General features: G+C 39.6%; 1 protein-coding gene across 1 annotated transcript; it reads left to right on the forward strand.

The window, feature by feature from the left end:
• Positions 1-7,428: 7,428 nt before the first annotated feature.
• On the forward strand, positions 7,429-13,367 carry LOC113125716 (E3 ubiquitin-protein ligase TRIM39-like). The gene is made up of 10 exons (XM_026299370.1): positions 7,429-7,479; positions 9,743-9,977; positions 10,114-10,474; positions 10,672-10,767; positions 10,906-11,139; positions 11,342-11,489; positions 11,605-11,631; positions 11,805-11,869; positions 11,969-12,091; positions 12,429-13,367. Exons 2-10 carry the CDS (start codon positions 9,751-9,753, stop codon positions 12,795-12,797), a joined length of 1,650 nt encoding a protein of 549 aa, XP_026155155.1. The 5' UTR covers positions 7,429-7,479; positions 9,743-9,750; the 3' UTR covers positions 12,798-13,367.
• Positions 13,368-15,711: the final 2,344 nt, after the last annotated feature.

Genomic DNA, 15,711 nt, shown 5'->3' on the forward strand with positions numbered 1-15,711 from the left:
TGTGTGCGTGCATGTGAAGAAATCACTTAGCTCGCACACAAGGAAAGAGTGTGATTATCTCATGGGTGTGGCGTTTGAGACGGGTGGTTAATTTTCCACTTTAGGTGTACTTGATGGACCTGACCTGAGGAATGTTGCAGCTCTGCTTTTCATTCCACACACTGGTCATTGTTATGGCATATTTTTGGTGATACTTGCCAAAAAGAAGAAGAATACGTTAGGGGAACTGGATTGGCTGGAAAGGCTTTTGGTGGTGCTGTATTGTCTAGAACCAAACCAGTTTGCTGGCTCAGATTAGACATCTTGCGACTAGTGTGTGAAAAGCAGAAACTATAACCTAGTTTAATAGCTGATGAACTGTATACACTTCACCTCTCTACTACATTAACTACCCAATATGTTTCTTGATTTATTCCATGCAGAACTTTTGTCTGAGCTGCAACGGTGCAGTCACAAACATAAGAGAAAATCCATATATATATAACAGAGGTGTCACTGTGTAAACATTATACTGCTTCAGCTGCAACAACTGTTAATGGAAAGAAAACTCTAATAGACAAACACAAAGATGTGCAGCAGTGTGGAAGGTTGCATTTCAATCAGCCATTGCAGAAATAAAATCTCAAAGTTAAACTAGTGTGCACTGACTTTCTGTTAATAGGTAAAATTCAGCTGATTCTCATCAAATATGTTTCAGATGTTTGGAGTCAGATACTCTTGGGGTTGGGGGTTTTTAGGTTTGAGCTCAGTAAAAGCTTGACAGTAGGTCTGAGTGTATTGTGTTTATTAAGGCACAAAATCAGTGGCTGGTTCAGGTTAAACAGGCAAAAATACAGAATTTGAACATAAAATTCTCAAAATACACTAATGTAGGACTTAGACACCAAAGGCAAAAGAAGGGTCAAAGTTCAGTCCAGGTTTGATGGCAGATAAATGCATGTATTTCCAGGGCAGAAACAAAAACGGGGTTAAAAAACCAGGTTCAGGGAAGCCCAGGAACAGGTAACAAATAGCAGGCAGAAGTCAGTTCAGGGAAACAAATCAGGCTTAGTATTTAGTTCAGGTCTGGCAGGCAAATCAAACCCCCCTCTTAAGGTTCAGGTGAGGAAATCTGGAATCTGGTCATGCCAGAAGGCAAGGTCAGGAAATAAATCAGGATATCGGGAATCAGGTTCGGTAATTAGAAGTCAGGTTAGGCCTTCAGGAAGTGGATTAGGCAGTCAGACATCAGGTGAGGCCTTCAGGAGTCAGGTTTTGGCCATAAGAAGTCAGGTAATGCCTTCAGGAGTCAGATTAGGCCATCAAGAGTCAGGTCAGGCCTTTAGGAAACAGATGAGGCCATCAGGGATCAAATAATGCTGTCTAGTGATGGGCAGATGATACCGAGGCTTCGGAGCTTGTGTCACTCTTCCTGAAGCGGAGTGATTCGAAACACTGTGTCGGAGCTTGTATCAAAACACCAGTGTCACGTGACTGATGACGTTCGAAGCTTCGAACGTCATCACTGTTTCGCTTCGCGCTTCATTGGCTCATAGTCTTTCAGTGTGTGTCATTGGCTCATGGTGTTTCAATGCATTCTGAGGCAATGACAGCTTGACAGGTTTGACAGATTTGAGTGGTTTGGTGCCATACCAGCTATATAAGATGCATCATTCTGCTTCAGGATTTGGAGAGTGAGAGTGAGAGTATTTTGGCAAGTTTCACGGCGAGTCCCACCAATAAGCGACGTTCTAAAGTTTGGGATCATTTTGATCTCAAGAGGTCTGAACTTTTACTGCTGTCATGGGATTGAAACAGTGCCAGTGCTTCATTCGTGCTCTTTAGAGGTTGCTATGGCTTCAGTTGTCCACCAGATGTCACCGTCATTGAAGTCTCGAAGCTTTGAATCTTTTTCGGCACAATTGTCAGGAAAGCCTCAATGCTTTGAGGCTTCACTTGCCCATCACTAATGCTGTCAGGAATCAGGTTTTGGTCAGGCAGCGCTGTATGGTGAGCACCATAAGGTAACATCACAGTCTGGCAAAGAGTGTATGGCTGCAACCTTACTTATAAAACCACAGACAGCTGAGGCAGATTCTGGTAATTGCCGGGTGCAGAGCAAAACACAGCTGCAAGATAGTCTATTTGGCCTTTCAAAGATTCAGGATGATCACATGGCTTTATAACAGACCAACTACTGTGGGGAAAAAAACAATGTCTAAATTTTATTTTAAAAGTGCATTCATTGAACCAAACAAGAGATTACACGTTATCATACTGCACTCATCGGATGAGGCCGCGAGGCTTTTACATCTGCTTTGCATTGCTGAACACAGCATAAGCCACAACAGACATTTTCTAACACATCCGTGACCTTACACTTGCAGTTTGGTTGTGCAAAGATCACAGTTGCCTTCGCATCTACAACTTTCCACCACCCTACATGCACGAACCTGGGTGTAGGCCTAATCAGAATACCATTGGCATAACAAACTGATAAGTGCACCACTGCAGACCTGGGCATGTTATGTAAATGCAACATTTCTGGATATTAGAATTTTCTCAGATCACCAACCACACTAGTAAAATAACAGATGCCACCTGGACATCACCGCCACATCACCATGCCAAGGCAGAGAGACATGTAACAACACATTTGCATTCAAACATCAAAACCGTCTAACAACAAGGGAGAAGTTATGATCTTCATACGGGCAAAATATGTTGGAGGTTGATGTGGATAAACAAGTCAACAACAACCGTTCATTACCGTTTCCAACAGGTAAACGTTGTTTTTCTTTTACAGCATGACCACAAGCATTCCTTAACTTACCTTAGCCTTAACAAAGTATTTATTTTAGTGTGTAGAGTTGAAATGATATATATGCTTGAGATGTTTCAGCCACAAGTGAAGCATGGCTTTCTGACGTGAACTGAAGTGATGAATAAAAACAGCTGTAACATCTGGTAATGTTGTGACTGCTCCACCAGGTGGCAAGAAAGCACAAAGCACATGTCTTTCTACAATGAGTGGGGACGCTGCTTCTCTACACTGGCAGGCAATAAAAAAAGTTTGTAATTATCTAATCAAATATACTAACAGGTTTATAATTGTGCATTCTTAGACTAAACCTTTAGTCTGAAGTGGAACCACAGTGGCAATATAGTTACATTTTAGTCAGAAAGCCTTTATGAGATCCAGATCTCTTTTGCAGAAGAGCCCTGTGAACAAGTAAATGCAAATTGCATACAGGCCATTCAGCATAAATCATCACATCCATATATACTACTCACAAAAAGTTAGGGATATTTGACTTTCCGGTGAAATTTCAGAATGCACCGAAAATGCACTATAACCTTTACAGCTGAACTTAATTTGACCTTCTCTAAAGTTTTGAATGCACATGTCCAACTGTTCAATGTTTCAGTACTTATTGCATAACATGGTGTTCTCTAACAAGGTGATTAACCACAAAAATCACAACAAGTGTCTGATCCATGACCATCGACCACTAAGTGTTCTGGTTCAATGACAGTTCGTATTTAAACAGTCCTCTTCATCATGCTGTTCACATTTTGACATCATGAGACCAAGACGACACCTAACAATTGACAATTAACAAAGTTATTGAGACATTGACATTTTTTGTTGTGGTATACCCACCACTGTTGTTAGCTTTGGTTTCAATAAATTGTTTGAGATGAAGAAATTACCATTGCATACTTCTACTTAAATGCCCTACTTTCATGATATAATATCGCTGTAGTATGAACTTTTTACATTTTCCATAAATTTCAGCTGAAAGTCAAATATCCCTAACTTTTTGTGAGTAGTGTATATATATATATGTCAACATTAAAATAATCACAACTATTATTAACAGTGTTTTGAACGAGCATCTTTAACCTCAAACTGCTTTACAGCTCACGCCAGTATTGAGGTGCATGGCAACACCAGTCTGGGCTGGTATGAGGAACATTTAAAGTCAGTCCCACCTGTGATCTGCTGAGCTGAACTCAACTCAAGATGTTAAATAAAACAACAATTTAGATAGAAAACCCTTATGGGGTCAGGTGTGCTGATGCCTTCCAGATGCTAGTGACAACCATCCAACCTTTTCATATAACTGACAGAGGTAAGTAGTGAGTAGTGGCAGCAGCATGAGCATGCAGGATATCTCTAGGATCCAAAGTAGACACTGTACAGCCTAATTGTTTTTCTGCCTTCAAAGAAGAAACAAGCTCTGTTTTATTCTAAGAAACCAATTTAGATTTTAAATTTGTGAGCACCACATTTTGTAGGACAATCTAAAATCTCAGTATTGATAGTGCTAGACTGACTGACGACATGAAGCATAGCAAGCAGTCTTGTTACGTAATTAGGTAGGAATTTAAGTCTGACACAAATATGCTTCAACCACTTCAAACAAATACACTGACACGCCCACAGAGAGCCTTGCATAGGCACATGCACAGCAATATGTGTAGATTACACCTTGATTTAATTTAACTCTGATATAAAGTTTTGACTAAGAAAATCTGTCTGGCTTCGTTATGGAAAAGTTGTACAGCAAACACGACCTACATAGTGAGCAACGAGGTGCGGCACAATAATTACTACTTATTGTCACTATTTGTAATATTGGCAGAGGAGCAGGAGCGGCATAGTAAATACTGGCTGTTTGTGATGTGTCGCTGCTCAGTAATATTTACTTTTGCATGAGAACACCACAAAGGGAACATGCCGTACACCAAAGCAGACTGAGGAACCGCAAACAACATTAAGTTTGTCTGTCATTAAATAAATTCTTGATCTTTAGGATTTTTGTGACAATAGAAAGGGCAAACAGCAAATTAGTGGATTTGATGCTCTGTAATCAGCAGAAGGTTTCAGCTGAACTTTCTGGAGCTAATAGTAGTTTAAGTATTTGTTTCATAGTGGCTATACATGACAAGGTTACACCCAGTAAAGTCCCAGTGCCTGCGGCAATGCCAAACTGAAGGGAAACATTACTGCATTTAATCAACAAAACTTTTGCTTAAAAAAATGTCATGGAGCTGTACTCGTAACAATTAGGTTAATAAGGCTACTGTAAGGGCACAATGCCACTTCAGAGGATTTAAATAATTAACAGCTTCTGTGGCACTTGCATATACTGCAGCGGTGTGATAACAACACAGTGCTGTTTGATTAAGCAGTATTCAACATCTGTTTACTCAGTGTGTGTCTGAAAGAGGGTGTTTCATGCCATAAGCGTGAAGGAGTGAGTGAGTGAGTGAGTGAGTGAGTGAGTGAGTGAGTGAGTGAGTGAGTGAGTGAGTGAGTGAGTGAGTGAGTGAGTGAAGGAGTTGGAGCTGAGCACTGACAGCTTTTGTAAGCTCCTCAACATCAACAACATTAAAACAGCCCAACATTCCCATGTAACCTCATACATGCATGTGGAGTGACACACCTGTCATGTAACAGGGATCTGTTTACCACAGTTATGTTGGAGATAATAAAAGGTTTCTGTTTCCTACAGCTCATATTGACTAGAAAGAGGATGTACTCTTTAGATATTTATATTTGTTTAAAATCTCAGCTAAACAATCAACCTGCCATACATGTTTTTGGACTGTGGGAGGAAACCAGAGTACAACAGGAAGAAATTTTCTAAAATTCCTTTCTTCTCTAATGTGAACATTTTTTTCCAACTGTTTCTTCCTCTTCAGTTGAATAAATGTCCCGTGTTTCACAAGAGATAAGCTGCCAACCTGACAGCCGCCAGTTGAATGTGTTCAAGTCATTAGTGGACCGGTGCTGGGGTCTGCTTGGACCACTCACTCCTGCGATTTGACACGTCCCAGCACATGATCAGCTGTCATCATGTTACACTTGCTCAGAGAGCATGTCTCATGTTCAGTCACTGAAAGAAAGTGTGACCCCCCCCCCATATCTCACAATTTCTTTCAATTGATTCTGTGAGGAAGCCCACAATTGAGTAAAGGAGGTTGTTATTTCAGCTGAAAATAATGTTGATTGCTGATCCTCTTTCCAGATTTAATAAGTAATCCTATGTTATTGTGACTTATAACAGAAAACACACTTATACGTCCAGAGAACACTTCAAGGATAATATAATCTCAACAAGTCACACTGGTTCTTTTCTCCTTCATGTTTTAGGCAACAGCAAGAACATACTGTACAGGGTGGAGGGTTAGGGTTGGAGGTCTTTGTGGCAGTATAATGGCGTCACACCTCATGTGTCCAGACTATTAAAAGAATGCCAGGACGAACACAAAAATATGTCTGCTACATTTCAAGCTGTCAAGCAATCACAGAGCATCTTATGCCAGTGAATCTTGCATGTGACAAATTTATGAGTGTAGTTTATCTATGTAATATGAAGGAATGCTAATATGCAGTAAGTGGTGCTACATTTATGACACACCATAAAATCCTGCCATCCTTTCTATAGTTATTTTATTTATTAGAAATTTTTCTCAGCTGTTAGTATTTTGTTTGATGAAGCATATGTTAGATAATGAAATGACTATGCATGTTAGACTTGAAATTAATTAGGTTTAATCCAGGTTTTAGGTTTGGATCACAATAAAAGGTCTATTTATACACAGGCAAAAGCGAACATAACGTGTTGAGAACAAGAGAGGGAAGTACTGGATGTCCCCACAGCCTGCTCTGACATCCTGTAAGACCAGTGTATAACCAGTTGGATAATTCTGCGTTTTGAGCTTTAAATTACATCCGAGGCCAACAGTAAGTGGTGTGTCTTTCATGTAATGAGAATAAAAGAGCTTGGCATAATGTAGCCATTGTATTCATGCAAAATGAATGGAGTGCAATTAACTTTAAATACATATCAACCTTACCCTAACTGTACCTTAAAGCAGCTATAATTAATGTGTTGTAACTGTTTGGCTACCTTGTCTGCAACTTTACTGTTTGGTAAAGTTTCACTCTTACCCACGCAAATTGTTGTTCTCTGTAAAAACAAAAAGCTCTAGAAACCAACTATTTACTATGGATGAACACATTAAGTGACTGGAGGGTGAAAACAATGTAGCATTTAGCAGCTGAAGAACCAGATATTTTTCACATGACCGGAAAAACAATCGAAATAAATACCAACGTTACTCCCTGACTGCATAACTAAGAGTGTCAGTGTGTAACTAAGCAAATGTTTGCTAACAAATTTCAAAGTCGATCACAAATTATACATCAGTTTTGTTTTCACCATTTAAATAGGGGTCTTATGGGGTCCATGTAGTTCAGAGAAGCCATGATTTATTCTGACAAAAACTGATTAGTGATATTTTCACTAAGTTTGAAGACTGGACGGAAAGATAGAAGATAGTACGGATAGAAGGAGAACCAGAAATACCAGTTAAACCCTTTCACAAACATTATGTGGGAGGAGCTTGGTGAGTCTGTTTTGACCTCGTTTATACACCTGCAGTCAACACAACTGTGACAGAGAATCCGTCCATCAACCCACATAGGTAAGACATTATTTATATTTAGCAGATAGTGAGTGAGAACATACATAGTGAAATGTCAGTAGACTTATCGATTTTGCCATAAATTTTTTTTTTTTTTTTTAAGGAAATTGCTTAAAGGTAAACATGTCTAACTGGGTATCATGGAAGCAGATTGGCAAAATGTTTTGGGTCACTGACATTTAAATGAAAACAGAAATACACTTTGAACTAATCTTCAAATAAATCTCAACAGGATCATGAATCCATTAAAACAGGTTCTTTATTTACCGTTTTAACAATTTTATATGCATTTTCATGCTTTTCTTAGAGTTTGATAAAACATAGAAACAATACACATACATGGGACAATACCGTCCAACTTCCCAGGCTATAATGTTAACTGGGCATTTCCCACTAGGAAATTCTTTTATTTTGTTCCTTGTGCACATGTTACCATAAGTTCAGAGAATATTTTTAGCTCTGATTTCAGCTGTGCAGCGACATTCCTACACTATCGGCTTTCACAGTTTTACCTCAAGCTATTACCTGCAGGCTCTAATTCTAATTAAAATGCTTTGTTTGACAAATAGCCCTCTCTTTCATGTTTAGCGTTGCTGTTGAGCAGATGTGTATAAATTACATTAAAAAGTGAACTAGGGTTGTATGTTGGATTGAATTTTGGGTAAATGATGCACAAGATCTTTCAAATATTTAAATTGAATGTAACAACACGGCCATAGAAAACACCCTTAGGTCTTATGGTCTGAGTGTCAGAAAGCTTCAATGTAAAATAGATGATATATAGTATATTTTTGTGTTTTGTGTTAATCAGCATTTAAAGGGTAATGTAAGACATGGAAAGGAACTAGTTTAGTGAATACATTCATAACACTGTTATCAAGGTAATAAACTGAAGAAAAACATCAGAGTATAGTCTACATGTAAAGATCATTTATGGTCAATGGAATAGCAGTGTCACTACAGTTCATCTGGTGGTGTTTGACATCAACTTCAACTCTGTTCTTTATCTGAAATGTACTATTGGCTTTGCAGCCAAAGGAAAAATATAGATGCTATATAAAGATACAAATATAAGGAATACAGACACCATGCTGGCAGAAGACCAACACTGCAGCACAATGTCTAAATCAGGAGTCTCTAGTTCTGGTCCTTGGGGTTCACTGTCCTGCTGTTTTCCAACTATCCCTGCCCTGCCCACTGGTGATTACCTGGATTAGGTGTGTTCAGCCAATCAGAAGCTGCAAGGGCAGGGATAGTTGGAAAACAAGCAGGTTGTGGATCTCCAGGACTGGAATTGGAGACACCTGGTCTAAATAAAGTACAAATTTGGGACAGACAGATAAAAAAAAGGTAAATGTAACACTGTATAACTCATAAATTTACTCACTGCTCTTTTTTTCTAACATGTTAGAAATCAGTAATGCTGCACAGTGATGGAGTGCCTCTAGTAATCATAACATAAGCTGGAGGTTTAACTTTACATCTTAATTTATTATCTATTACATACAGTAACTGTAACTCTACATGACACATGAAAGGTTTAGTTTTACATAAAAACTTTGTTTTGTACTGTAAAATAAAGGAAAACATCATCTGCATAGAGTGGCATTTTAATGTTTTTGTTATTGTGTTTTGTTAAGTGCATTTGCCATTCTGCCCAGTCGATGTATGATGGTGTCTTTTGCTGGAGTGAAGCCTGGCTATAGAGAGTTTATTTTAGATTGACATGACGACTATAATTTTTGCAAAAAGTTTGCCATATAGATAAGACTCTTTAAAATATTAAAAAAACATGTCCATCATAGTATATACAAGAAATCCACGTGTTGTACATGTATGTATAGTTCATAAACATAAACATAATATTCTTTCAGTTCACACACAGACCTCAGTGACTTCACCGGTCACTTTATGGAGAATCTGGACTGTTCGCTGTGCAGCACAGTCACTTTATCAAGACTGATAAGCTCACTTAATTGCACCACCATCCAATACATCTGATCTGTTCATATATTGCACTGGTTTTGTATCCTAAGCTGCTATGTGCATTACGCTATTTGTATTTGTTTTTTTAACTTTATCTTATCTTTTATTTTGCATGTGCTTAGTTGTAATTTTTTTTACATTGCACTATTTAGTGTTTAGTGTTTATCAGTATGCACCAATGGTCTGAGAGTAACGCAATTTCAATTCTCTGTATGTGCTCTACATGTGGCAGAATTGACAATAAAACAGACTTTGACTTTGACTTTGACTTTTTCAGTCAGAAACATGGCCTCTACATTGTCTGAGGAGCAGTTTCGGTGCAGCATCTGTCTGGATATCTTCAAGAACCCTGCCTCCATCCCATGTGGACACAATTTCTGCCTGGAGTGCATCAAACGGTTCTGGGATACAAGACAGAAGTCAGAGTGTCCATTGTGCAAAGAGACCTTCAAACCCCGTCCAAAACTTAGGATCAATTTAGACTTAAAAGATATTACTGAGAAATTTAAAAGGTTTGTTGATATAATTTTTGTGTACAGTATATGCATTTAAACAATTACACAGTGTTCTTCACAGTCAAAGACACTCTTAAGTGTTATTTTAGGCATTTTTTCACTATTTTGTTTGACTTGTGTATTAAAACAAAAGGTGTCTGAAGGGCCAGAGAGGACTCAAGCCACTCCCAAGACTCCCAAAACAACCTTCTAAGTCTGATGTTCCCTGTGACGTATGCCACGGAATCAAAGCCACAGCAATCAAGTCTTGCCTCATCTGCCAGAAATCTTACTGTGGACTTCACCTGACACCTCATCTAAGTGATCCAGTGATGACGAAGCACAGGTTGATGGATCCGGCCACCTTCACGTCCAGTCATTTCTGCGCGAATCATAACCAGATCCTGGAGATGTTTTGCCAGAAGGATCAGAAGCCTGTGTGCATAATATGCACTGAGAAGGAGCATAAAAACCATGCTACCATCCCCATTGAGAAAGAGAGTAAGAGGCTGAAGGTAAGAAGCACAGGTAGAGTCATTTTATCACACAGTACCACTGAAAGATTATGCTGTCTGTCTACTTAACCGCAAAACTTTTCACAAAGTGAATTATTGATTATGTATAGTTTCAATGTAATATCTTATTATATCAAATAATATACTGTTTATCTTATGATACACATCAAGGTGATCTGAACCTTTAACCTTTACAGATTCAGATGAAGAAGACCAAAGCAGAATTTCAAGAGATGATCCACAACAGACTGAAAAAGATTGAGGAGTTCAAGAAATCGATGGAGCAGAGCAAAGTAAGATTCTTTTTCTGTGGTATCCATATCTTCAAGATTGGCGTATTTTTTCAGCAGTGCTGCACCTTTTCACAAGAAGAACATTTGTTCCTCTTATTTTAGGTATTAACTAACATTGATGTATGATTGTATACACAGATTAATAAAGAAAGAGAGGTAGAGGCAAGCGTTCAGATCTTCGCGATGGCGATAAGTGCCATTGAGAGAAACCAGGCTATGTTCATCGATGAGATGGAGAGGAAACAGGAAGCTGCTGAGAAGAGAGCAGAGGAGTTCCTAGAGGAGCTGCGGAAAGAAATTAATGAACTGCAGAGGAGATATGGGGAGCTGCATTACCTGGAGCACACCGATGACCCCCTCCACCTCCTACAGGTTAATATTTCTGTTCACCAATCCCTCTATATGCTAGCAAGTTTGACTTGTCAGATAGGTGTCAAAAAGAGGGTGACACACAATATAATGGACTTTAAATGTCCCACTCTACCTGTTTTGTGTGTGTGTGTCATGCAGTCTATGAGAAATTATAATTACTTTATGCACATGAACATTGTGTGTCACTGTCGTCCTTTTTTAGAGTTTCCTCTCTCTGAGTACTCCACTGTCCACCAGGGTCTGGTCTGAGGTCAGAGTCGAGTCAGACAACTACATAGGGACACTAAGGCAAAATTTTTCTAAGCTGGTAGACGTCTGCCGTGAACTTGAAAAGAATCTTTCTGCAGAGGGTCAGAAACTTCTGTCATTATATTTTTAATATATGTGACACACAAAATGGTAAACTTTTCAAATCATATTATGGTTTCATAAATCACAGTTAACAGTTTTTCTCATCTTTTGTAGAAATGAACAAGGTGTCTAGCTATGCAGGTATGTGTATGGGTATTTTTGTCCATTATATTACATGGACTTATGATTCTCAGATGTGGTTCAAGTGGCATATTCCAATATTTTCATGTTGGGCTGAAATGTTTCTATAATTAAGTGAACAATAAACATCAGCCCACACCCACATGTTTTTTTTTTTTTGTTTTTGCCTTCAGTGGATATAACGTTGGATCCTGAGACTGCTGCAGGCTGGTTGGTCCTGTCCCCAGATGGAAAAAAGGTAGCGTGTGACTGTATGATCACTGAGAAACGTGACTGATAATGTACATGGAGCAAAATCAGGATGTAAGTTGTTAATGTCGCTGATGATGATCTACAGGTGAGCCTTAGCAGCCAGCCCACGAGGACCTCAGTCCCGGATGACCCCCGCAGGTTCGACTCCTGCGTCTCTGTCTTGGGGAAACAAAGCTTCACCTCGGGAAGACATTACTGGGTGGTTCAGGTAGATGTATAATGACACATTCTGCAAACACACACCCAGACCCTGCCTGCAATTCTGCTTTGTGTGCTGACTAAGGCAGGGAAAATCCAAATAACTCCACCTCCAAAAAGCCCCATCACTACAGCCACCTTGTGGTTGACAACAGTTTCATTGCTTTAGAATCATAGCAGCCCTGGAAAAAGTAAATAACAGCAGAAGATTAAAATGTTGGGAACCACTAATATAAACCAAGGAAAGATTCTTGTAAAATTTCTGCTGTATTAGACCACATTTCCTTTTTTTATTTCTATGGTTGTTTACAGTTATTAGTTATTATTTCTGTATTCTTATCTTTCAGGTTGGGGATAAAACAGACTGGGATCTTGGCGTGGCCAGGGAGTCCATCAACAGGAAGGGAGCCATCACAGTTCGTCCTGACAGCGGTTATTGGGCAATCTGCCGGCGGAAAGGCAGCAGTCTGTCTGCATGTGCCGGCCCATGCATCACCCTCCACCTCGAGCAAACCCCACAGAAAATCGGCATATTTCTGGACTGTGAGGAAGGATCTGTCGCCTTCTATGACGCAGATGCAAAGACTCACATTTACACCTACAGTGGGTTTACCTTCCCTGAGCCTCTCTACCCATATTTTAACCCCTGCCTTCATGACAGTGGGAAAAACACCGCCCCACTGGTTATCTGTTCTCTTGAGCCTGTAGTCTTTTAAGGGTGGAAATCTCTTTTCAATGGGAGACAAGGGAGCACTTCTTTAAATGGCAACATCCACACACATTTCTTTATCCGTTACAATTTTTTTTCCTAAGGAGGTAATGAAACAATTCAAATGGGGCATGCACATGCACAACCTAACCACATGTGAACGTTTTATACATTTAATTGTATTCTATCAATAAACCCCATCACAGGAGCTGGCATCACTTTGGGGTTAGGGTGAACAGGACTTTTAAAACAGTGGTTGAGAAATCCTAACTTTCAGAAGCTGGAAGATCATAAACATACATTTGTGTAGCAGAAGCTGTTTTTTCCTCTTTCCTCAGCCATTAAACAGTTTAAAGTTTAAAAGAGGCATGTATCAATAAAAAAAGAGAAATAGCTTGAAAAATTTAAATCATATACTAAGACTTTCAGAGGCTCAACAACTGCTTGTCCTTGTTTGGCAGAATAAGTTGCAAAAATAAAATTGAAATGAAAAATAAAATGAAATTATCCACTGATTGTTTCGTGCTTCATCTCACAGCATCTGTCTGAGAAAATAAAAGCTCTTTTCTCAATTGGAGATGTGCCTTGACAAAGCTTCTTTCTCCAGCTCTCTCCAACAGACTTGTAGGGAAAGTGAGCAACAACTGAGCATGTCAGGAACTCATAGCACACCTCACACACATAGGAAATCTCAACATCCCCTGTGCTCTTTTCCTCTCTTGTCTCCTGGATGTTTATATCTTCCACATGTGTCTTTCCCTATTTGACAGTACATTTTCTACCATAATGCACAAACTCTGGGGGGAAATACTACAGTAGCCTAGCTGGAAATGGACAAACTTCATGTTTATACAAACAAAACAAAGGAACAACTCTGCTGTGCTTTTAAGAAATGGGAGTATTTTTAGAGTTTCCCACTTCATTGACATCTACTGTGGCAAACTATGGCAATTGCACAGTGTAGATGTTAACCCGAGGTTCTCTCATCTAAACTATACAGTTAACTAAAGGTCATCTGTCTATTTTCCCACAGGCTTTCACAAAGCCATAAACACCACTGAGCCTGTGAATGGCCTGTGAATGTGTATTCAGTGTCCACAGTCCGGTTTGACTGTGTGAACACCCATGACTGTAAATGAATGAATGCATGAATGAAATGTCAACATGATCACTTAATCATATGCTAAGATGGGAAGTAAGGAAATGCTATTGCTGTTACAGTAATGTAAGGGTAGAAGCCTTCTGTCAAATATATTTCCAACCTAACAGTAATCAACAAGTTGAAGGTTTAGGAGCAAAATAAATTAGTGTTTGTTTGTTCGTTTCAGGGTCACGTCAGAAAAGAAAAAAATGTATGGCCACTTTTTTGAAATGTGTAAGTCAATACAGACCCTTGTACATTGTGACAGGAATGAGTGGGTCTTTTTTTGGAATTTTTTTATTTTGCTTAATATTGAATAATAGGATAAATCTTAGGTGTGTAAATAAATTGCATTGTCTAATTGTAAATAGCCTTATTTCTTGTTAAAGCAATAAAAATATACAAATATTCCCCATGTAATCATGATGATGACATGTCTTACTGTACATACACTATGTCTTGTAAGGTCTTTGTATAATATTTGCATGATTCCGGTTTTACTGATGGTTGTCTAACGTATATAAATTTGATATCACACATCAGCATCTACTAAGGACGTATGTGGATGCACTGGCATATGTAATACTTACAAAGCCAGATAAGTCTCATAGTATGTAAATATACTAAGGATCTTGTAACTGGTTTGAGAACTTACAGCGTCCAGAAAAAACACATTAAAATTTTGTAGAATTTATTCTTATCTTTTGTGTATTCAATTCAAATTTATTTGTATAGCGCCAAATCACAATACAAATCATCTCAAGGCACTTTACAAAAACAACAAACCCAACAAATCCCTTATGAGCGAGCACTTAGTGACAGTGAAGAGGAAAAACTCCCTTTAATGGAAGAAAAAACCTCCAGCAGAACCGGGCTCAGTTTGGGCGGCCATCTGCCTCGACCGGTTGGGGTGAGTGGATAGAGCAGAGAGAAAAGAACAGCAACAATAAACAACAAATAGACACTGCAGGTTGGTGGGACCAGTAACTGCACATCAGCAATATACAACTCCAGGACCAGGGACACCTGCAGAAGGTACAGAGAGAGAGAGAGAGAGGGAGAGAGGGAGGGAGAGAGCACAAACTAGGGGAGAGAGAGAGCACAAGGTTAGTAACATTGAATGGTAGAATATACATGTGAGGGGGGAGGAGACGAAGAGAGGGGGGGAAGGGAAGGGGAGGGGAGCTCAGTGCACCGATGGTCCTCGGGCAGTCTAGGCCTATAGCAGCATAACTAAGGGATGGTTCAGGGTTGCCTGAAGCCAGCCCTAACTATACGCTTTGTCAAAACGGAAGGTCCTGCCTTAAAAGTACAGAGAGTGTCTGCATCCTAAACCCAGACTGGGAGCTGGTTCCACCGGAGAGAAAGGAGGCTCTGCATCCCATTCTGCTGAGCCTTTGGCTATCAAGCTCCTCAGTCTGGGTTCAGGAGGCTGTACTGTATGGCTCCTGAGTCGACTTTTCCTCGTCACCTCTTGTGCCCCCTTCAGGGTCAGCTATGGGTTTCTTCCTCTGATGTCATGTCAGCTCTACAACTGTCTATGGCAGAGATGTCTCTCTCTCTCTCTCTCTCTCTCTCCAGAGTTGGGCTCTACCACTGACACTACACTACACTTTGACTACAGCTGCCTAAGCTGACACCCAACCTGTGTCAGAGCCACCTCAGTCAATGTCCAATCTGGTTACCAGTGTGCTAGTCATGCTGTGCTGCCTTCTGTTGGTCCTGCTACAGTAAATCCCTACATCAGAGGTGGCCAACCCTGTTAGTCAAGAGTCTCTGC

This window comes from Mastacembelus armatus, chromosome 18 (assembly GCF_900324485.2).
Source record: "Mastacembelus armatus chromosome 18, fMasArm1.2, whole genome shotgun sequence".
NCBI lineage: Eukaryota > Metazoa > Chordata > Actinopteri > Synbranchiformes > Mastacembelidae > Mastacembelus > Mastacembelus armatus.

Excerpts from the sequence above, each read along its gene's own strand:
- LOC113125716 (XM_026299370.1), top strand. The coding sequence starts at position 9,751 with ATGGCCTCTACATTGTCTGAGGAGCAGTTTCGGTGCAGCATCTGTCTG. Across the intron at positions 11,140-11,341 it reads ACCCCCTCCACCTCCTACAG|AGTTTCCTCTCTCTGAGTAC; the intron begins GTTAATATTTCT and ends GTCCTTTTTTAG. Across the intron at positions 11,870-11,968 it reads TGTCCCCAGATGGAAAAAAG|GTGAGCCTTAGCAGCCAGCC; the intron begins GTAGCGTGTGAC and ends GATGATCTACAG.